The 22,313-nt window shown below is 39.8% G+C and overlaps 2 protein-coding genes and 1 long non-coding RNA gene across 6 annotated transcripts in view; all 3 read left to right on the forward strand.

Moving 5' to 3' along the window:
- Positions 1 to 113: 113 nt before the first annotated feature.
- Positions 114 to 2,014, forward strand: LOC116063329. Its single transcript, XR_004108241.2, has 2 exons — positions 114 to 1,078; positions 1,467 to 2,014. It is a non-coding gene; the product is annotated as an uncharacterized LOC116063329 (long non-coding RNA).
- Positions 2,015 to 4,200: 2,186 nt separating this feature from the next.
- LOC116063291 (serine/threonine-protein phosphatase 4 catalytic subunit B) lies at positions 4,201 to 16,182 on the forward strand. The gene is made up of 9 exons (XM_031318203.2): positions 4,201 to 4,434; positions 5,090 to 5,386; positions 5,653 to 5,704; positions 5,800 to 5,850; positions 6,722 to 6,823; positions 10,336 to 10,509; positions 10,658 to 10,784; positions 10,911 to 11,100; positions 15,290 to 16,182. The coding sequence occupies exons 2-9, from the start codon at positions 5,277 to 5,279 to the stop codon at positions 15,417 to 15,419; spliced, it is 936 nt and encodes a 311-aa protein (XP_031174063.1). The 5' UTR covers positions 4,201 to 4,434; positions 5,090 to 5,276; the 3' UTR covers positions 15,420 to 16,182.
- A 5,225-nt stretch (positions 16,183 to 21,407) lies between these two features.
- aldh3b1 (aldehyde dehydrogenase 3 family, member B1) overlaps positions 21,408 to 22,313 on the forward strand; it is a 28,366-nt gene continuing 27,460 nt past the window's right edge. For 3 of the 4 annotated variants that reach the window (XM_035998965.1, XM_035998964.1, XM_031318093.2), the window contains exon 1: positions 21,408 to 21,505. The gene's annotated coding sequence lies outside the window, so the exon portion shown is untranslated. Of the gene's footprint in view, positions 21,506 to 22,113; positions 22,135 to 22,313 lie in introns of those variants that run through there. The other variant, XM_035998966.1, reaches the window with a different exon arrangement.

Consider the following 22,313-nt stretch of genomic DNA (forward strand, 5'->3'; position numbering starts at 1 on the left):
ATGCAACTTATTTTATACAATATACTGTATGCGGGGGGTCCCTGATCCGTCTCTCTTTCAGTTAAGGGGTCCTTGGCTTAAAAAAACATTGAAGAGCCCTGTCTTAAAGAGATGGACGCACACACCAACGCACAAAGTATAAACATCAGGCCACTTACGTAGGCTATGGCGGAAGCTCTGCGTGGAGCCTCCGCAGAACCATGAATCCCGCTTAAGAGTCTGTTGACTGCAGAGGAAAATGTATGATGCTGCCATAAAAGTGCAGAAAATGTCCAAAGCTCGTTTTTGCAGACCAATACTAGTTGTGCACTGACCTCGTTGACAAATAATGCTTTTCCTGTTCCTTACAAGAAAATCCTTCCTGTGGTTCAACGGTGAAAATCTTTTAAAAGGAAGCAACTAAAGCAGGACAGGAAATGTCTCCAGCAGTCGTAGTTAGGCAGAATGAAGAAATGCAGTACGAGCAAGATTTTTAAGATAACGGTGATTTTACTGACCTCTCTCATTATTTATTATTATTTAAGATAATGAAGTGCAAGGGCTTGGTTTGAGACGTTTGGGGGGGGGGCGGCACAATAAAACAGAGGGTTTTGGGGTCTTCCCCCAGAAAACAATTTGCGTTTTGAATCCCATCTTCTGTTTCTACATACGTTTAAGGACTACGGTATCAATACAAAATAATTCATTGTGCAATATTCTGCCAGAATAATACTAAATGTGGATAAGAAAAAGCTGCCTGGCTTTCTGTATTGTTTAATCCACAACTTTATTGAACTTGATGTAGTTCAAATGAGCGTAACCTTAAACATCTACAGTATAGAATGCGACATATGCATTAATGCAGCAGTGATATTAATCCAGAAACATTATATAGAATAGTAAAACACTGACAGGGAACATTTTATTGCATAATCAATACTTTTACTTTTGATGTTGTTTTTAAACTTTTTTTTACTGACACATCTTGCTGATAATACTTACATAGCGGTACTTTTACTTCAGTAAGGTTTTGAATGCTGTACTTTTATTAGTAGTGAAGTATTTTCACAGTTTGGTATTATTCTCTGCCATTATAACAGTTTAACCCTCTGAGGTCTAAGGGCATTTTTACATTTCTTCTTAAATTCACCTTTTAAGGGTATTTGCATGTAACTGATCCCTGTGTGTTCAACAAGTGAGGCCCACATTTGTTCCAGAGCAATGTATAAAGAGATAATTTGGCCCTAAAGCTGAAAAGTTGATGTTCGCTTTTTGAAATTTCTCAAATCTCTTGTGAAAACATACCTACACTCAATTGTTTTGGTGCTTGAAATGAGTTTACAAAAGACTTGGGTTCACAAAAGTAGCATAATATATGCATAAAACAGTAAACAAATGTCTAAAATTAAATTTTGTTATATCGCTTTTTGAGTAGGAGTGTTGTCAAACATGGCTTGGACTTGCCGGTGCGTCTTTTGTCCTCAGAGGGTTAATGTTAGGCTCTTGTTAATGTAAGAGCCTAACCATTGAGTAACACCATGACTTAATTTTTGGCTTAACACAGTTGGAGTACTGGTAACAGAGGAGAGCCAGAAGTTACAAGTGCCCCAGATGAAATGGTTTTATAGTGCCTTCTTTATTCTTAAAACTAGGTTGAATCAGGTTATTGCTTAACTGACTGACATGTGTTGTTGATTCTCAGTAACTGGTAAAACAAGCCATACACCTTTTTATTATAAAGATAACAAAGGTCTTTTATGTGGATTAGAATTTAATATTTTAATACTATAACAATCTGGGGAGAGGATAATGCCCAGTGGCCATATTCACAAAACATCTTAAGCCTAAAAGTAGCTCCTATAACTCCTCCTCTGACTCTTAAAGAAATGGGCGTGTCAATCCTAATTTTAGGACGCCTAAATTTTGGATCTTAGAGTATTTCACAAAGCGTTTTAGTGCTAAAACCAGCTCCTAAATCTGTGAAAAGTAAGAAGTAGTCAAGAGGACTCCTAAGTCACTAAGAGCAAATCACAAATGTCCTTCCTTTCCCACACAAGTTGGGCCAGCAGTAAAAGCTAGTGATGACCAAATTAAGCTTCGTGAACTATTTTCTCTTTTTTCTGAGCCCACTAGATGGGGCTCTCTCTTCAACAAAAGGTTGAAAACACACTGAATAGTTTGCGTTTGCACCTCTCGCTGTCAGCTATGACTATTGAAGTCCCCCTGATACCCCCTGATTGTTAACAAGCTGCCAGACATGTAAGAGGCTGACAATTAGCTGCACATATACTTGACTAGTCACAAGCCCATATCACTCTTTGTTTCATGTTAAATCTACGGAAGCCTAGTGCTGCCACGGCAGAAAAAGAAAGTATGTGTCAAGCCAGGCAGGTAACCACATACAGAAAGACCACAGTGCAGCCGGATACTTAAATAACACACGCGATCAGGCACGCGGAGAGAGAGACCGACGGACGGACAGACAGAGTGACACACATACACAGCCACATATAGGCTACAATTACCACAATTTCCCCCACTCATCCTGTGTCTTTCTGTCAGAGAGAGAGAGCGAGAGCCGAGAGGAGAAGGATCGCTTTGTGACCGGCGCATAGAAATACGCATCCGGTATGAATGGCCAGGAGTGGGATCAGGCACGTAGCTACGCTACACGTGCTATTCGCAACACTTGCGCGCCCGGTGTGTTTTCACTGTATGAAGGATTTTGAAATGGATGGGACTGTACAGAAGAATGCGTCTCAGCCCATCATGAAGTAGAACTTAAATCGTGTTTCTGAGCCATAATTTTGCAATTTATTCATCCGCACACTGTGTCTTCATGTCAGTTTAATGTTCTAACAAGATAAATGATCACGTTATAACGTGATAAATATAACTTGATAAGTTCGTATGATGTAATAATGTGAAAATATCTTGTTAAAACATGAAAATATCTTGTTATTACAGCAAACTTTTCACGTAATAACGTGATACTGATACGTTTTGTTTTTTTTCTGCAGTGGCAGCACGACGCTTCCGTATAAATCAGTCCAGCCTACAGTTTATTTTAAAATCTTTATTTGGATATGGCAACATACCTCCTGCAGTATTTCTATCACAAATTCACTGACAGGGACCCAAGACAGGCAATCACAGTGTAACGAAACATGACATCATCCATAGCAACAGGGGTCAACCCCTTTTCTCTCAGCTTAAGAGTTCTTCCAAGTCCTTAGTCAAAAATGGTCTCTGCAGCTTTGTGAATAGGTTTTTTAAGAGGACACATCTAGCTAGGAACTTTTAGTGTTTTTTAGGAGTCCTCCTAGTGGTAAGATAACATGGTTTGTGAATACAGGCTCTGAGCTTTAAAGTGCTAATTATTCAATTATAATTATTATTATTATTAAGTCGGTAAAAAGGTGTCGTAACAAAAGACCATAGGAAAAAATGTTGGGGTATGCCTGTAAACACTGTTAACTTTTTTGCTCCAAAAATCTCAGTTTTCCTGTTTTCAAACCTGGTTTAAAATGTGTGTATTAAAGTAATTATTATAATATTGTACTTTGTCCCTGTTTTCTACACGTGTCAAACAGATGTGCACATTCCTACTGAAATTTTAACCATCAACATTTTGTATTATGCTGCTACTGTCACAACTTACTGTTACATCTTACTGATTGTGTTTTTAAGCCTGCGCTTGTTTAATCAAATGTCTTGTTTACCAGAGGTTTTGCAGTGGCAGGGAAATGGTTTATTATCATGTCAAATAAAAAAAATCAAGTGCAATTAAAAATATATAAATTACATCCTTGTTTGGTTCTCATTAAATGTCAGAAATAAAAAAACAAAATACTCTTTAAGCCTTGACTAATAATGTTCCTATTTATTTCCACAACAATTAGGTCAATTTCCTTGAAATATAATTCTACCAAAACTGTGTGGTTATAGATGATTGACACTGGGAGGATATTTGGTTTGTAAATAATAGTATTTGGATTAGTTGTTGGAGTTGGTTAAATAATAAATATGATTTAATTGTTTAATCAATCAATACATTTTATTTGTCACATCAGCCCCTTCAATTTGTGCATATTCATCATAAAGCAGAATATGACCGTCAGATCGCCATTTAGTGTTTTCTTCCTCACACACAAAACCAAATAAACTCTGATTATAACGGAACTGTAACTAAAACTACCTTCTCCCATAGATTTACAGTCCATACCTTCCCCACACTAGCTATATACTTTACGCTCCACACAGGCTGTACTGAGCAATGCGCGTCCCTTCACCGGAAGTTGCAGTTCATGAGCAGCAGCACGGCAGAAGTAAACCGCCGGCAAAGACGATATCGGGGGTAGTCGAAGAGGAGCCGGTGGACGGCGAAAAAAACGCACAATCCACGGAATGATATAGATGCCTGTTTGTCACCGCTCTGCTATCACTCACTCAACGGTACGTTACTCTACTCTCGTGTTTCGTCGAATTAGCGGCGTTGTATGAATGTGTTGCTAGCTTTTAGCTTTAACGTTAGCTCGGTCACGAAATTAGCCGAGAAGCGCTAACCAGTGTTGACGTCTTCAGCCGTGGTTAGCCAGCTAACACACAGCATTTCGTCAGCTAGCTAAGCTAAATGCGTTTCTTGAATGTATCAGCACACTTAGCTAGTACGTTCGGGACGAGTTGGTAAACGTTAGTGTTAACCTTCAGAACAAATTCCCAAACAAAATGGTTAGCTAGTTAAGTTATCAAAGAATCAGTTGTTCATTGACGTCGTTAGCAATGATGTAGCTAAGCTAACGTGCTAAGGGTTAGCTTACTACTAGCTAAGCTACGCCCATAGGCCTCGCATTCCTTGACGAATAACGTCAGTTTTCTGTGGTGCGTTGTTCATCTGTATTCTGTGTAAACAAACGAGTAATGCAGGGCGAGTTTCCTATTCTGAATAAATTATCCTTATCGTTTAGCTAGTTAGCAACTCATGTTCAAACTAACAAGCAGCAAACGTTAAGTAAACATGTTAACGTTACGTGAATGAAGTTGCATTGTTTTGGTTTTTATTCAAATTCGTTGTTGAATTGCTTAGCCGTTTTTATTTTCTTCTTTACAGTTACTTTTTCTTAACATCCTCAAAACAAGAGACTGACGTACAAGTGTTGAAGAGCCCAGTTTTTTTTTTTTTCCGAGGAAGGAGTGTGCTGTGAGGGTCAACCTTGTTGCCTGGGGAAGAAAGCGTCTAGAGACCCCGGCGTGTGACCAGAGGAGTGTGTGACCATAGTGTGTGAGCCGCTCTCCCTATGTGTGTCACAATGGGGGACATCAGTGACCTGGACCGACAGATAGAGCAGCTCAGACGTTGTGAGCTCATTAAAGAAAATGAAGTCAAGGCACTGTGTGCCAAAGCCAGGTAATGGATGACCTTGGCCTATCATACAGACACAGAATTTATGAGTTAGCTATATATTTCATCAGAACTTTTGACTCGCTACATCCATTCATCACACAAAACAACTTGAAGCAATGGCATACTGCATAATAATTGTACACATTATTTACCACATAATAAGTAATCTTGAGGGAAGATGATTTTTAAGCTTTTTATATATATATATATATCCATCCCATGAAAATGATGGTAGTTGACAAGTCACATCTCTGTGTGTGTATTTTCAGAGAGATTCTGGTTGAAGAAAGCAATGTCCAGAGAGTAGACTCTCCTGTCACGGTAAGTAACATTTATTTTTTTTGGCTCATGTTTTCTTAGAATTTGACTAAAAGTATGTTAAATGTGGTAATGTTTCACCTGCTTTTTCCTCATAGGTGTGTGGTGATATACATGGTCAGTTCTATGACTTGAAGGAGCTGTTTAGAGTAAGTTTCTGTTACTTGTTACACTCGATCACTACAAAGGCCTTTACACACGGGAAAAAACGAAATGGAAATATGGGTTATATACATGTAATTTGTGACACGCCATTTCACATGGGAATACATTATTCTCTATATGTTTGATAACAAAGTATGTTTGTCCCTCTTTTGTAGGCTACTAGGGCTGTCATATACCCACATGTTTGAATACATTCAAATATATATTTGCACATTTATGAAAATAAGAGGCAAACCGATACAATGGGAGCTGTATCTACCCGTATAGATATATTTATACCTAGAGATGCTTAACTATTTGTATTTCTTCACATTACATTAATTAGTTTATTTAGTAATGTCCTTTTTATAATGTAAACACATTTAAACACCGTAGACCTCTCTCCCACTCTCTCTGGAGCGTGCAGGAGGCAGACAGGCATGGCAGGTCACCGATTTACACCGGTAGCGCCAGCCGCGTGATAAAAACGTCATCAACACGCCCACTCGCTTAGCCTGTGAATTCTCTCGACGGCCTGCTGGGTTCAATCAGACATTACACAAATAGGGAGCTAAACGTTTAGGGAGCAGTGGCCCATGATAGAATGCAAGTCAGACAGACTCTGTAGTGCTGCTTTTTTTCCCCCACAATGGATTATTAATTTTCATATTTGTATGTCTTTCTTTTTTTTCTTTTTTTTACAATTTTAATTTAGAATGTTCATTGACAGCACTATAGGCTACTCACTGTCACAAGCCAGTTCAACTGCTATACTTTCCCAGATTGTTTCTGTTGTCTTTGTAATCTTTATTTTGTTTATCAAATTCACGGTATCCCACTGTTAAACTACTTGTTTTTATTCCCCCCAAATGACAGGTTGGTGGCGATGTTCCAGAGACAAACTACCTCTTCATGGGTGACTTTGTGGACAGAGGCTTTTACAGTGTAGAGACTTTCCTTCTTCTGCTAGCTCTTAAGGTACACATGCTCTTCTTATTTCACAGACTAGTACAGTGCCAGCTCAAATGGTGCCTGTTCGGTACGGGCTGTCTGCTCAGCCTGAGGTATTGCTGCTTGTTAGGGAGCGACCGATGCTGTTTTTTTTCGATACCGATTTATTAGTAGTTAATGAAACCGATAACCAATATTTTGGAACCGATATGCATTTACAGTCAAATTTTAAAATCAGTCAAAATTAGGATTTTGGAATGTTACAAACGGCAACACGAAACTTTGTTTAAATGCTTTAAGCAATTATTTAATACAACTTTCAACGTAATGCACACTAATATAAAAGAATAAATAAAAACATAAATAGCTTTTTCCTCCCCTGCTAACAGTTTGTTTGCACATGTTGCAGACTGCTGTCCCTGGTGTGGGTTTTTCTTTCAAAATACTCCTATACTGCACTTTTTTGTTTCTTTTTATCCATCTGCAGTGAGATTTCAGAGAGAAAGTGATAACACACTCACAACTAGCTTCATTTACTACATGCAAAACACTTGAGTTGCCGGGAGCTAGTACTTACATTAGCATGTGAGAGGGGCGTAAACCTGAAAAAACTAGGCTACCTTATTACTAAACTAGATGAATATTTACAAGTATAAGTATACGTCTTGCATTACAAATCTTAAGTAAATGTTATTGTGACAAACTTCCATTTCATAATAATATAACTACTTATGCGTTTCAAACTTGAATGTTGCAGCTGGTAAAGGAAGAGCTCATTTTAATTGATTTTTAAGTGTAAGCGATATCATCGTAGGCCAACCCCTTCAGGGTTTTTTCTCTCCTACTCGTCGCTCTATATCTAGGCCTAATGAACCAGCAAATGAATTAATGGACGTTTGCTAACTCGTTCAAAATAGCTGTGAGACTCGACGATATTGTCGGCTAACGTTGTATATAACATGTAAAAACATCGTCTCATGCGGATGAGTAATGTTCCATTTGCAGGGTGGAAGCTTAAATAAGTCCCTGTTGCACTAGAACCAACGCTGTTTAAAGATTAAACATGTAACTATCGCTCCATAATAATAAACTTCTTTAATGCTAATGGTGTAGCTACAGTAACACTGCAAGCCAACTCTGTCACCACAAACAAGTACATTCTGGCTTTTTAAGTGCTATAACTGGGCAGGCTTGTCATTATAGAAATTCCCCCGAGGGAAATTATTTAGTTGCCGTTACTCACGGTCAGATTCAAGTGTATAAAGTCAATAAAGTAACATAGCTACAATGAGAAATAAATAAAAACATTAATTAGAAGTAATAAGATTAGATTGAAGAGATTGTTTCCAATGGATTGTACAAATTCTATTGCAGTGCAGTGTCAACATAAATACAGTACGAGCATAAATAAGTACAGTGTGAATATAAGTAGCAGCAGTGAATAAATAACACCTTTGCACATGTAGCTGATAAATTATTGCACCAAGTAATTATTGTACATAATACACAGAGCTGTAGCCGAGCCAGGGTAGAACACTTTTTAATTCATTAACTTCATCGGTTATCAGGCAAATAAAATGCCGATACAGATAAATCTGCAAACTGCCAAAAAAACGGGCCGACAATCGGTCTATCCCTACTGCTTGTAGCTTTCTCCAGAACCATTGTGCCCCAAAATTATTTAACAGAAGGACCCTAAAGAACTTAATATGCAACCACACTGTATACTACTACTGACTTACTGTGTACTTCTACTTCAGAGGAAAACCTTGTACTACTACATTTACCTGACAGAGAACGTTGCCGGTTCAGATTCTTCTCACAAAATATCACAGTTAAAATGGGGAGTACGGTGTTTGTGGAAGACTTAGGTGCAGGTATTTGGTGGGGGGTTTAGGGGTCCTCCTTCAAGAAAATGTGACGTTTTATTATCGCCGTATCTGCGTCTCAAACGTTGAAAAGGCTAGAGAAGAAAATAAATAACACTCAACAAGCCTAAAAGACAAAACTCGCTAAGGGAGTCATCTGACTCAGGGACCGACTACAGTCATCGATCTGAGAAAAGTCTTTTAGTTTGTTTTGAGGATTTTACATTAATTCAGCTCAGGTGCTGCCCGAAACGGCTTGTGTGCGGCACCATAACCTTACAATGGCAGGGAAAACCCTGGAGCAGTCACTGACATCTGCTTCATGGACTCATGGCTGTGCGCCATGCGTCACCAGTCCAGCCCATTATGAGAGCCAATCAGCAAAAATCTGAAAAAAGTATTTCTTTAACTACATTTTAGTGTTGTCTTTTTCGTCAACGGTACATGTTGGTATCACCACAGTCAGTGTTTAATGACGGCGGTGCTGTCTCATCATTACTATCGTTAATGAATCTAAGACTTCAGCAGAGGTGTTCATTTCCAACGGGCTTAGTGGCTTGAAGTTAACGTTGAAGTATGGATTTGATTCGGGGGGGTATTTTGCCGACGGTAATGTTATTAGTGTTAGCAGTAGACTTAAACAGCCAGCCCCAGGGTGAGTCTGAATGATGAAGAGCCCCTAGATGGCGTTATGTTCTGCTCTGTTCTCAGAAGTGGTGAATTTACAGCGAGTAGCAACTTAATACGTGTCTGGCTTTTGTTTGTGTGGTGCCTAGTGTCGAATGTTGAATTTCCTCTTTGCGAAATGATCTGAGTGAATTTAATTGGGTACCCAGGAAACCATGTGTGAAGTAGACTGGATGAACGGATCATGAGATATTTCAATTCAGACACACACACACACACATATCCCGAGTTATTAGAGAGATGGAATGTTTGGAGTAATCAGACCCATTTTTTGGCGTTTTTCCATTACATGGTACCTGCTAGACTCGCCTCGACACGCTGTGCGTCCGTTTTCCATTGCAGATTTTAGTACCGCCTCAGCGTGGCTGGTCGTCTTGCCGGCTCGACGCACACACCAGCGCACAAGTAACATCAGGCCACTTGAGCTTGTTTTACAGTTCTGTGGAGGCTCCACGCAGAGCTTTCACCGTAGCCTCTGTAATATGTGGCCTGATGTATACATTTGTCAGCTGGTGTGTGCGTCGAGCCAGCGTGTGTGTGTGTACGTAGGATACGGCGAAAGCTCTGCTGGAGCCTCCGCAGAACTGTAAACAAGCGGCGCCGTAGTAAACTACTGTGACCTAACGCGACACATACAGAACCTAGAAGGTGAGTTGTTGCCAGAAGACACATTTAGTTTCTAAAGAAGCTGGAGGCAGCAAAAAAAAAAACAGCTGGCTAAACTTTAAAAATAGCGGGTTTGTTCAGGACACCCCCGTCTGTCGCTTTCACGTCACCTTTTCGGCTCGCCTCAGCTCGCTTGGAACCTCGACTGAGGAGGTACTAAAAAAAGTACCTGTTAGCAGGTACCAGGTACTTTTTTTCGTAATGGAAAACCAAAAAAGTAGAGTCAAGTCGAGCAGGTACCATGTAATGGAAAAGCGCCATTAGAAGGCTCATGATATCCTCTTCTCCTCATCACTTTGCTTCTGCTGTGCTTCTCAGGTGCGTTATCCAGACAGGATAACCTTGATTCGGGGAAACCACGAGTCCCGGCAAATCACCCAGGTCTACGGCTTCTACGATGAGTGCCTCCGCAAGTACGGCTCAGTCACGGTCTGGAGATACTGCACTGAGATATTTGACTACTTGTCCCTTTCCGCTATCATTGATGGCAAGGTGAGATACATTTTGTAGTATTTCAATAAAAATGCATGCTCTAAATTCACAGACTCTAACAGCTGGTTGAGTAACTTCTCAGTTTCCCATATGACATTATATAAGGTCCATCAGTTGGATTAATACGCTCCTCTCTTTCCTTCTTCAGATCTTCTGTGTGCACGGTGGCTTGTCTCCATCCATCCAGACACTGGACCAGATCCGGACCATTGACAGGAAACAGGAAGTTCCCCATGATGGCCCTATGTGTGACCTCCTGTGGTCAGACCCTGAAGGTATACAGGCATCCCGTCGAGCCTTTTAAACACCGAATTGTTAACCAACATGTTTATAAATGGTCAAAGAAACTATTTGACATGATGAAGTGAAAACCTGAAGCACTGATCTTCTCTCCCTCACAGACACCACAGGGTGGGGGGTGAGTCCCAGAGGTGCTGGCTACTTGTTTGGAAGCGACGTAGTGGCCCAATTCAACGCCGCCAACGACATCCACATGATCTGTCGAGCACACCAGCTGGTCATGGAGGGCTACAAGTGGCACTTCAATGAGACGGTGCTCACTGTATGGTCAGCACCCAACTACTGCTACAGGTATGTCGATACAGCAGGGTCTAGAATTTAAACATCAGCATTTAGCCCTTAAAAAAAATCCTAAATTTGCTGAAGTATTGTGTTCCAGGTCTTTAGTAGTAGTAATAATAAACAGGTCTAAATTTTCCTGCGTCCATGTAGCACTACCTCTAATGCACATTGAAATGCTCCCGCATCGCTCAGAATGTTTTTTTTTTTTTTTTTTTTTTTTTTTTATTCCGTGGGGTTGTAGCTCTTTTCTTTCGCCAGTAACTAACTTTCTAACTTGTGGCCTGGGGTGGGTTTTTTTTCTCAAGGAAGTACTGATATCAGTTTATTAGCATTTTAGGCTAAAGCCTATTTTATGCTTCTGCGTCGAATCGACGGTGTAGCCCCGCGACTCATTTAAAAAAGACAGAAAAAAAGACCTTATTAAATCGCTGTACCTGTTTGTTTTTTTTTTTAAGACAAACCACTTTAAGAATGCTTTTGAGTGGAGTTGAGGGCTATGATATATGATGATGCCGTGATTTAATTGCAATGAACGGATATAAAGTAGGCCAAAATAACTACATCATGATGCTGATTTGTAGAAAGTCAGAATTCATACTTTGTCAGATCTGTCTGCAAGATGACAAGCAAGCAACGTTTTAAACTACTTTTACTTTCAAAACTTACTAGGTAGTCTAACTTCCCAGCTTACTTTTCCCAGAGGAAGCTCCTTTTCCGTCCGGTCTCTGTACAAATAATGAGGTACTACTGAGCTCAGGGCGTCTACAGACAGCTACAATAATTTGTTCCTCCGTTTCAGATTCTGAATCTAAAAAACTGACAGGCCTTCGCAACAAAGCGTCACACAAATTTCTCGCTCACGTGAAGGATTCAAATTTTTTTGTGTTCTCTTCATTCGCATCACAAATTTGCTTCTATACGCGTTGCATTGACTTTGTATGTAATCGTGCTGCCAAAAACTTTTTGATGTGAACACGCCATTACAGTAGCTTCACTATTCAAATGACGGTGTCTATGTCGACACCCAGCAAATGCGAAAAAGAATGTTTAGACTTAAACATGTGCTTTTCTCGACAATCTGTGAACATTACCTGTGGAATATTAATATTCTCTATATTTCACTTATTTTAGATACTTCTCAACCGATAATTTGATTTGATTTCATTAGAAGTACTGTTTAATTATAAAGTTGTAAGATGTAGTTTTGGAACTGTACTGATGTTTGTGAATAAACATTACCTTAATTAATGCCAGTGTAGTAAAAGCTAACAGACAAATACTGAAGTCCATTTGTAGGCCTTTATTTGACCCCCACACCATTTACAGTATCTACACAGACGATGACTGAAGATGGCAATCCCAGACATATTGTTGAAAACAATGACATGTTTGTTCCATTCTTCAAAAAGAGTTACCTTTTGATGGCCTGTGAAGAGCGTACAGTATAAACATGAACATCTGACAATGAAAAACTTGATTATCTAGTTCATCAGCATCCGTTAGGGGTTTTTCCATACACACGTTTTGGCTCGGCTTGTATTTCCGTTACGACACGGCCACTCGCTTGAAGGTGTCTCTTAAGTGGCAGTGAGTCGATGCTATCTTAGAAACAGCCTACCGTACGGCTGGACGATATGACGAAAATATGCGATACAGGGCTCCTGACTAACTTTTTTGGTAACACTTTACTTGAAGGTGTCTACATAAGAGTGACATGACACTGTCATGAACCCTAACCTGTCCTGACAAAAACCGAACGACGCTTAATGACAGAAGCATTATGTCATAAATGTTTTATGACTTGTTTATAATGTTTATGACACGTTTATGACAGTGTCATGTCACTCTTATGTAGATACCTTCAAGTAAAGTGTAACCACTTTTTTTACTAGGAGCACTGTAACCCCTTACTAAAAAAAATTATAATTTATAAATTAGCAGAAATTTAGGGTCGCATACCTTCAATCGACACAATTTTTCACATTTTCCCCATTTTAACTGTATTCCTGATAAATGCTTTAAATGTTAAATGTTGCTTAACAAATGCACATTCAGAAATGTAAACAAAATGTCAGTGTACTGTATTATTGCCTCTGCCTCATAGAGGCTCTCCTTCCCTCCTATCTTTTTTTTTTTTTTTTTTTTTTTTTTTTAAACACTGAAATTTCAATCATATCTAAGGTGATTATACTTCCATGGAAAGGGGAGTACGTAACTGTCTAACACCCAGTGTGGGAAATATTGGGTGATGAGGGAGCCAAAGAGAGAGGAGCTCACGACACACAAGCTGCATTTGTTTTTACGACGAAAATAGTTATTTAGCAGCCTGTATGTGTTTTATTTCATAGAAGCAGTCTCCGCTCTCTGCTGACACTCTGCACCCACCTACCTCTCTCACCCAAGTGAGAGAGCGGTACCGCGGCATGTAGCAAATGTCGGAGCTGACCTTAGCATTGATGTAAAAATGCAAATAAATCCGTGAATGCACGGGCAATCAAGTCCCGCAGTTGTGGTGTTGAATCCTGAAAAAAATCCTGTCCTTTTTTGTCGATTTTGTGACGAGACTGAATACTTTAGCACTGCCGAGGTCTTTTCAACACAGCTTCGCCGACCGGAAGTGCACGCAAGCCGGGTTGAGACCGTAAACAACCGTGTGATGAAGAGAGGATGGCTAACGTTAGGCTAAAGGCCCTGACACACCAGCCAGGCGGGCCGACCGTCGGCAGAAAAGCCAGTCGGACTGATCAGTCGGGTCCCGAGGTCCAAAAAATGCCTCAGAACACACTGAGGCGACGCCGACTTGAGCGTACGCTCTGCGCGTGCGCGAAACGTAATACGTCTCCATGACAGACTATCATGGCGGCTTGTTCAGAATACGATCTCATATTGTACTAAAATAGTTCACTGAAACGTGTTTCTGAAAACACTTTAAGCGAGAAATAGGCTGTGCAGTTGCTGAATCTGTCTTCATTTCAGATTGACAAAGGTCAGTTTAAAAGATTTTCGTCAGATTTTGAGCGGCTCATCCGCTCCCCATTTCCGGGTGAGTCCCGACTGCCCTGTCTCCGACTGAACATGTTGGGTCGGCCCAAATGAATGCCGACGGCTCCTCGGACGGCCGACGGCACGGGACACACGGAACAGACTCGAGTTACGGACCTCGCCAGGCGGCCCGACGCCCGATTATCGGGCTGGTGTGTCTTCTCTCTAAGGCTAACTCCTTTTCGGCTATTACTACGCAGCATTTTCCGCGCCAATTTACGGTCTCTAGCAAAACAAAATGGATGAACTTCGGCTGCGGATCACCAGTCGCAAATGTATTATGGACTGTCTTCAACGTCATTATTTTATACAGAAACGTGGTAACAGTGCTGGGTAACAGCAACCGCATGTGCAGACAATGAGCGGGACACCACAAAAGCGAGACACAAGTGTGGATGGACTACAGATGGAAATTAGCCTTTGGGCTACAATCTGGCACTTTTTACGTGTACTTCTGTACATGTTCATCAAATGTGCATTGTCCTGAAATAATAAATAAATAAGATCACAGAGTTATGCAGTTGACTTGCACTATCTCAAAATGTGGTCACAATCTGGAGTTACTTGCAATAAATTAAAAGGTATTAAAGTGTAATCCGTTCTGCTGCTTTCAGTATTCTTTCAAACGCATGAAAGGAAATAATTTCCAAATTTTTTTATTGAACGTATATTGAATTTATTAAGGAAGGGCACAACTAAAAAACGAATGACAGATTTTAAAGTGCAGTTTTCTACTGATATTTTCTTTTACCTAACCCAAGAAATCTCTCTTTCGTGATATGTTGCAGCCTTTTGCGACGTGTTTATTGCGCAAGTTGATATCGTGATGACGATAAACAAAAACCAATATATTATTCAGCCCAAGCCTACAAAACATATTCTTGGTTTACAAGATTGAGCTAGCAAGGCAGTTTTGTCAGTTTGTGGCCATTGCCGAGGTACATAACCCAAGTAACGCATACCCTCTCGTGTAGTATTGGTAAGTAAAATAGAGCAGATATTAAGGATGCAACCTTAACTTCAAACCACAGACATTCAGTAGTAGGTGGGAAAGTACTGAGAGCACAGACACTTTTCTAGAAAACAGCCGTGTATTCTGTAATGTGCAAATACGTGAATGTCCTAACCAGTTCTCCGTCTGTCTCTTGGCAATCAGATGTGGCAACGTGGCGGCCATCTTGGAGCTGGATGAGCATCTACAGCGGGAGTTCATCATATTTGAGGCAGCACCGCAAGAGACCAGAGGCATCCCCTCCAAGAAGCCAGTAGCCGACTATTTCCTGTGAAGTCTTTGAGCGAACAGCCATGACGTGTCGAAATCTCTGGCACCATTTCACAGCAGCAGCAGCCGCCCTCCACCCCGCTGCCGGACGGTCCTGTCAGTCAGAACTCAGGGCAGTTAGACACAAACCCTGCACACAGCTACAGTTTGAAGAGCTGGATTTTTGCCGTACTGCCCAAGGCTGACAGAGCAGTCACTGTGAAGGGTGTAGGGGCGAGGTGGACACTGGACCCATGACTGTCACTTCTCCTCTTTCTCCATTTCTTTCTCAGTCTCTGTAGAAACGACTACTCCGACTTAACCTTCACCAATCTTGTAGTATTTTTCCATGACAACATTGTCATTTAGCTTTAGAAGTATCTGAAGGGTGTTCGATCTCTTCTTTCTTTTCTTTTTCTTTTTTTTTTTTTTTTTTTAAATATGCAGATGTAGGGAGTTTAACTATTTTATCGTTTAAGGAGTTCCTTCAATGCATAAGCTCTCTGTTTTTGATTTTTTATAAATGTTGCTTCCAGGATTAAATGCAAGGTGACGTATTCCCTAACCCCCTTCCCCTCCCATTTGTCACCGGTCATATGCGTCACTATTTAACATAGCCAGTGCTGCTGCTCGGCACCATCACAACTAACTACCAGATATGTACTGACTGCCAACAGGAGTCACTATATTCACTATTGTTTTTCTCTCTTAATTCCTTTTAATCTACAAATCTTTGTAGGTCTGTCAATTTTGATATTGTGAGAATAAAGTTTTTGTATCAATGCTGATTTCTTTTCAGGTGTGATTTTAATTAGACACGCACACTAACCACGGCTATGTATGTAATATACATAGTTGTGTTCAGAATAATAGTGTTTAAAAAAGTGAATAATGCTCAAAATCCTTAGAATAGCTTTTAATTCCATAATATCAATGCATTGGGAACACTGCACATTCAATTCCAAATCAAAACATGACCAGAATTGATCAAGTTTGTGTTATACCTTTACAGAAAGTGAAGAAAAAGGAATATTAGGCTGTTCAAAAAAATAGTTATTTGCATTTTTCTTTACAAACTCAAACATTTACTGTATAAACTGAAAAATGTCTCAAGGGTTTGCTTTACTTTGAATCACTGCACTAATATTTAGTTGTATAATCATTATTTCTGAGAACTGCTTCACATCTGTGTTGCGTGGAGTCGACCAACTTCTGGCACCTGTGAACAGGTATTCCAGCCCAGGACGATTAAACTACATTCCACAATTCCTCTGCATTACTGGGTTTTGCCTCAGAAACAACATTTTTGATGTCACCCCACAAGTTTTCTATGGGATTGAGGTCTGGGGATTGGGCTGGCCACTCCATAACATCAATCTTGTTCATCTGGAACCAAGACTTTGCTCGCTTACTGGTGTGTTTTGGGTCATTGTCTTGTTGAAAGACCCTTTTTAAAGGCATTTCCTCTTCAGCATAAGGCAACATGACCTTTTCATGTATTGAAACTGATCCATGATCCCTGGTATGCGATAAATAGGCCCAACACCACAGTATGAGAAACATCCCCATAACATGATTTTTGCACCACCATGCTTTACTGTCTCCACAGTGTACTGTGGCTTGAATTCAGTGAATGGAGGTCGTCGGACAAACTGTCTGCGGCCCCTAGACCCAAAAAGAACAATTTTGCTCTCATCAGTCCACAGAATGTTGCCCCATTTCTCCTTTGGCCAGTCAATGTGTCCTTTGGCAAATTTCAACCTATTCAGTACATGTCTTTTTTTCAGCAAAGGGACTTTGCAGGGGCTTCTAGCTGATAGCTTTGCTTCACATAGCCTTCTTCTGATCGTAACAGTACTCACAGGTAACTTTAAGTCTTCTTTGATTTTCCTGGAGCTGATCATTGGTTGAGCCTTTGCCATTTTGGCTATTCTTCGATCCATTCGAATGGTAGTTGACCGTTTTTTCCCCACATCGTTCAGGCTTTGGATGCCATTTCAAGGCATTTGAAATCATTTTGGCTGAGCAGCCTAAAATTTTCTGCACTTCTTTATGTTTTCCCTTCTCCAATCAACTTTTTAATCAAAGTCCGCTGTTCCTCAGAGCAATGTCTGGAACGACCCATTTTGCTGAGTATTTCAGTGTGAAATGCACTATAACCAGCATGCACAACATTTGCTTCCTTCCTTCCTTAAATATGGGCCATAACTGACACCTGTTTCTTCACAGAATCAATCACCTCACTAACTGAACACAACACTGCTATTATTTTGAACATGCCCCCTACTTGTACTTGTACTTGTACTCTGAATCTAAACTTTCCCGTTATCTGTGCGGTTTCGACTCCGCCCTGCGGCCCTTTGCTGCATGTCGTTCCCCCTCTCTCTCCCCTTTCAAGTCTTGCTGTCCTGTACAAATAAAGGCCTAAAATGCTCTAAAAAAAATCTTTAAAAAAAGAAGAAAAAAAAAAGCAATCACAGCAGCTGCTGCAAAAGAGAGAGAATTTGCGTGGGAGAAAACTGCTGCTAGAGTAAATGCGCATATTCCAATATAGTGTAGCCTATTAATATCATATATAATCATATGTATAATATTACTGGTGAAATGGTATTGAACCTATAATCTATTTCATTTAGGTGCAATCCAGCAGGCAAAAAAATGTCCTAGGCCTACTAATCCCATTCTGAGACTGCAGCACCATTATTAACAGAATTATAATTCATAATCTTTTATTTCAAAGGGTTTACATTATTCAGCTGCAATACTGTGGAACTCCTTTTTAATGGTTCTTACTGGTTTGTGTCCAGGGAACACTACAAAAACGTTTAAAAAACGTTTCAGAGCATGTCCACAATGCTTGATGTTAGTGATATGAGGACGGATAAGGTTATGGTAGCATACATAACTGATAGACTGGGAAGAAAAACGATAGGCTACCACTCAAATAGGAAGTTATCTGGAAATGAAAATGTATCTATAGTCGGGGCATCAATATCATCTCCCGACTTATGTTTAACTCCCTGCGAAGTAGTAGCCTACAGCTTCTTCATCAACGGGATCGTCGACTAAAGGAAATGCCATGTTTTGAGAGAAAAAAAAGTCTTAGTCTTATTAGTCGTTTTATAGTAACATGGTTAATAAACCAACCCTGTTCTTTTTATTCATGCAGATACAGTAACAAACTGCGCTAAAATGCGCCTGATACAGACTGAATGCATGGGTGAGGAAATGAAAGAGGGCTGTCCCCACTAACACAGAACATTTAGGGAACGTTAGTTTCTGGTTCCCTAAAGGTTAGTTCGAACCAGACCAAAAACTAACGTTTAGGGAACTGTCCGAGGAGAGAAACTCGAGGTTTCTTGAAGAAAACCTGTTCCCCACCTGTTTAGGTACTGCGGTCAAGCCAGCCGACACATCGTGAACGACAGTCAAGACAGCCGACCCAGTGTTTTTGCTGTACGTGATTATAATAGCTTTACGGTAATAGCGTCTCAGAACTGATTTCAAAATAAAAGCATTCGTCTGATACATAGCGAGAGACAGTCATTGAAAGCTAATACCGTCAAAGGAAATGTCTGACAAGGCCCTGTTTCCACACACTAATTTCACTTCAGGGTAATATTAGACGTACACCGCCTCATATTGCCACCCAGGAAGTTTCAAGTCATTCTGGTGTACAGTTTCAAAATAAAAGCCCACCAAAGATTCAAATATGAGAATAATTATATATGATTAATATATAAATTCCACTTCAGGGTTATAGTACACGCCCCATTAAGTATCAAGACATTCTGATGTGTAGTTTCAAAATAAAAGCCAGTCAAAGCCTCAAATATGACAATAATTATATAATGATTTGGGATTCAATTTAAAAGGAAACGCCCTGTTATCAAAGGATAATTCCACTTCAGGGTCATAGTACACGACCCCATGGTGTGACCCATTAAGTATCAAGACATTCTGATGTGTAGTTTCAAAATAAAAGCCAGTCAAAGTCACAAATATGCGACTGATTATATAATTATTTTGGATTCAATTTTAAAGGAAACGCCCTGTTATCAAAAGATAATTCCACTTCAGGGTTATAGTACACGACCCCATGGTGTGACCCATTAAGTATCAAGACATTCTGATGTGTAGTTTCAAAATAAAAGCCCGTCAAAGCCTCAAATATGCGACTAATTATATAATGATTTGGGATTAAATTTTAAAGGAAACGCCCTGTTATCAAAGGATAATTCCACTTCAGGCTTGTAGTACACGACCCCATGGTGTGACCCATTAAGTATCAAGACATTCTGATGTGTAGTTTCAAAATAAAAGCCAGTCAAAGCCTCAAATATGACAATAATTATATAATGATTTGGGATTCAATTTAAAAGGAAACGCCCTGTTATCAAAGGATAATTCCACTTCAGGGTCATAGTACACGACCCCATGGTGTGACCCATTAAGTATCAAGACATTCTGATGTGTAGTTTCAAAATAAAAGCCAGTCAAAGTCACAAATATGCGACTGATTATATAATTATTTTGGATTCAATTTTAAAGGAAACGCCCTGTTCAGGGTTATAATACTCGACCCCATGGTGTGACCCATTAAGTATCAAGACATTCTGATGTACAGTTCCATGCGTTTCCTTTTAAATTGAATCCCAAATCATTATATAATTAGTCGCATATTTGAGGCTTTGACGGGCTTTTATTTTGAAACTACACATCAGAATGTCTTGATACTTAATGGGTCACACCATGGGGTCGTGTACTATAACCCTGAAGTGGAATTATCTTTTGATAACAGGGCGTTTCCTTTAAAATTGAATCCAAAATAATTATATAATCAGTCGCATATTTGTGACTTTGACTGGCTTTTATTTTGAAACTACACATCAGAATGTCTTGATACTTAATGGGTCACACCATGGGGTCGTGTACTATAACCCTGAAGTGGAATTATCCTTTGATAACAGGGCGTTTCCTTTTAAATTGAATCCCAAATCATTATATAATTAGTCGCATATTTGAGGCTTTGACGGGCTTTTATTTTGAAACTACACATCAGAATGTCTTGATACTTAATGGGTCACACCATGGGGTCGTGTACTATGACCCTGAAGTGGAATTATCTTTTGATAACAGGGCGTTTCCTTTAAAATTGAATCCAAAATAATTATATAATCAGTCGCATATTTGTGACTTTGACTGGCTTTTATTTTGAAACTACACATCAGAATGTCTTGATACTTAATGGGTCACACCATGGGGTCGTGTACTACAAGCCTGAAGTGGAATTATCCTTTGATAACAGGGCGTTTCCTTTTAAATTGAATCGAAAATCATTATATAATTATTGTCATATTTGTGACTTTGACTGGCTTTTATTTTGAAACTACACATCAGAATGTCTTGATACTTAATGGGTCACACCATGGGGTCGTGTACTATAACCCTGAAGTGAAATTAGTGTGTGGAAACAGGGCCTTGTCAGACATTTCCTTTGACGGTATTAGCTTTCAATGACTGTCTCTCGCTATGTATCAGACGAATGCTTTTATTTTGAAATCAGTTCTGAGACGCTATTACCGTAAAGCTATTATAATCACGTACAGCAAAAAAACTGGGTCGGCTGTCTTGACTGTCGTTCACGATGTGTCGGCTGGCTTGACCGCAGTGTTTAGGTTCACAGTTAAGTTATCTCAATTTCTGAAACAGAAAACCCAGAGTTTCCCTCAGCTCAGGGTTAACAAACTCAGAGTTTTCACTAAACCTGTTTTCTGAAACGGGTTCCTGCTCTGGTCGATCCGGTTCCGTGTGTTTTTTTTTTTTGTCTCATTGTCAGCTTATCTGAATGAGTTCTCTTCTCTCTCTTAATTCAACTACTTTCAAATCAATTCCAATGGGCTTTATTGGCATGGGAAACAGACGTTATATTGTCAAAGCAAGGGTGACAAAAAAAACAAAATGCACAGTAAAGTAGCCTAAAGATGTAAGGGCAGGCTCCAAAGCCGCCCACTATGCTGTTACGTAACATCAGGTGCTGAGGGGGAAGCGGAACTACTAGTTTACTACTAGTTTCTTCGGCGCAGCAGCTACGGGATACTATACCAACAGGTAACGTACAGACTCAACTCTGCATTATGTTTTTTCTTCATATCTTGTCATGTTCTGTTCTGTTTACACCTTTGTATACAGTCGGTTTGCACACAGAACAGAACATGACATAGCCTACTACTAGGCTACTAACGGTAACGTTAGAAAGTGTTAGTAGACAGTTTCTGTGAACTCCAGAGTGTATGAGATGGACTTACCTTAACGTTAGTTAACAGTTAGGGAATACGTACGGCCAAGCACGGTTCAGTTGGCTCAGTCCTCCGGCTGCTCCGGTTTCGTCCCACCGTGAAGACATGCATGCTAGCTAATTAGGACTATAGTAGAAAATTAGCTGACTGGCTAACACTGGCGCATTTACAGAAATGTTGATTAATGTGCATTGTCCTAATCAAATAAACATACAAATTTAAACTTACTGTACGTTGCCAACGTTACACATGCGCTTTTGTTTGGTCTGCTTTTATCATATAAACCGTGGGTCAGCAGTTATTTGCACTGGCCCGTTTAAAACTAACTTAACTCGATCGTTCCCAGTATTTTTTTTTTATTTTATTTTTTTTAGCTTTTTCGCAGGATCATTATTTCGTGGATCATTAAAGCCAAACACCTGAAGACCTCTGATAAAAACAGTAAGAACTTCTGGTAAATTCGGCGTACAGGTTTTTTTTGCTAATGTGTCCTCTCCGTTGCGAAATATTGCGAAATGACTTCAGGTGCTTTTCGAAAATCCATTAACGTTAGTGGTCAGTGAATCATCCGATCGTTCAGTTATTACATTCCATTTCATATTTCGTTTTTCTTTTCTTGT

The sequence above is a fragment of the Sander lucioperca genome, chromosome 2, assembly GCF_008315115.2.
Source record: "Sander lucioperca isolate FBNREF2018 chromosome 2, SLUC_FBN_1.2, whole genome shotgun sequence".
Classification (NCBI taxonomy): Eukaryota; Metazoa; Chordata; class Actinopteri; order Perciformes; family Percidae; genus Sander; species Sander lucioperca.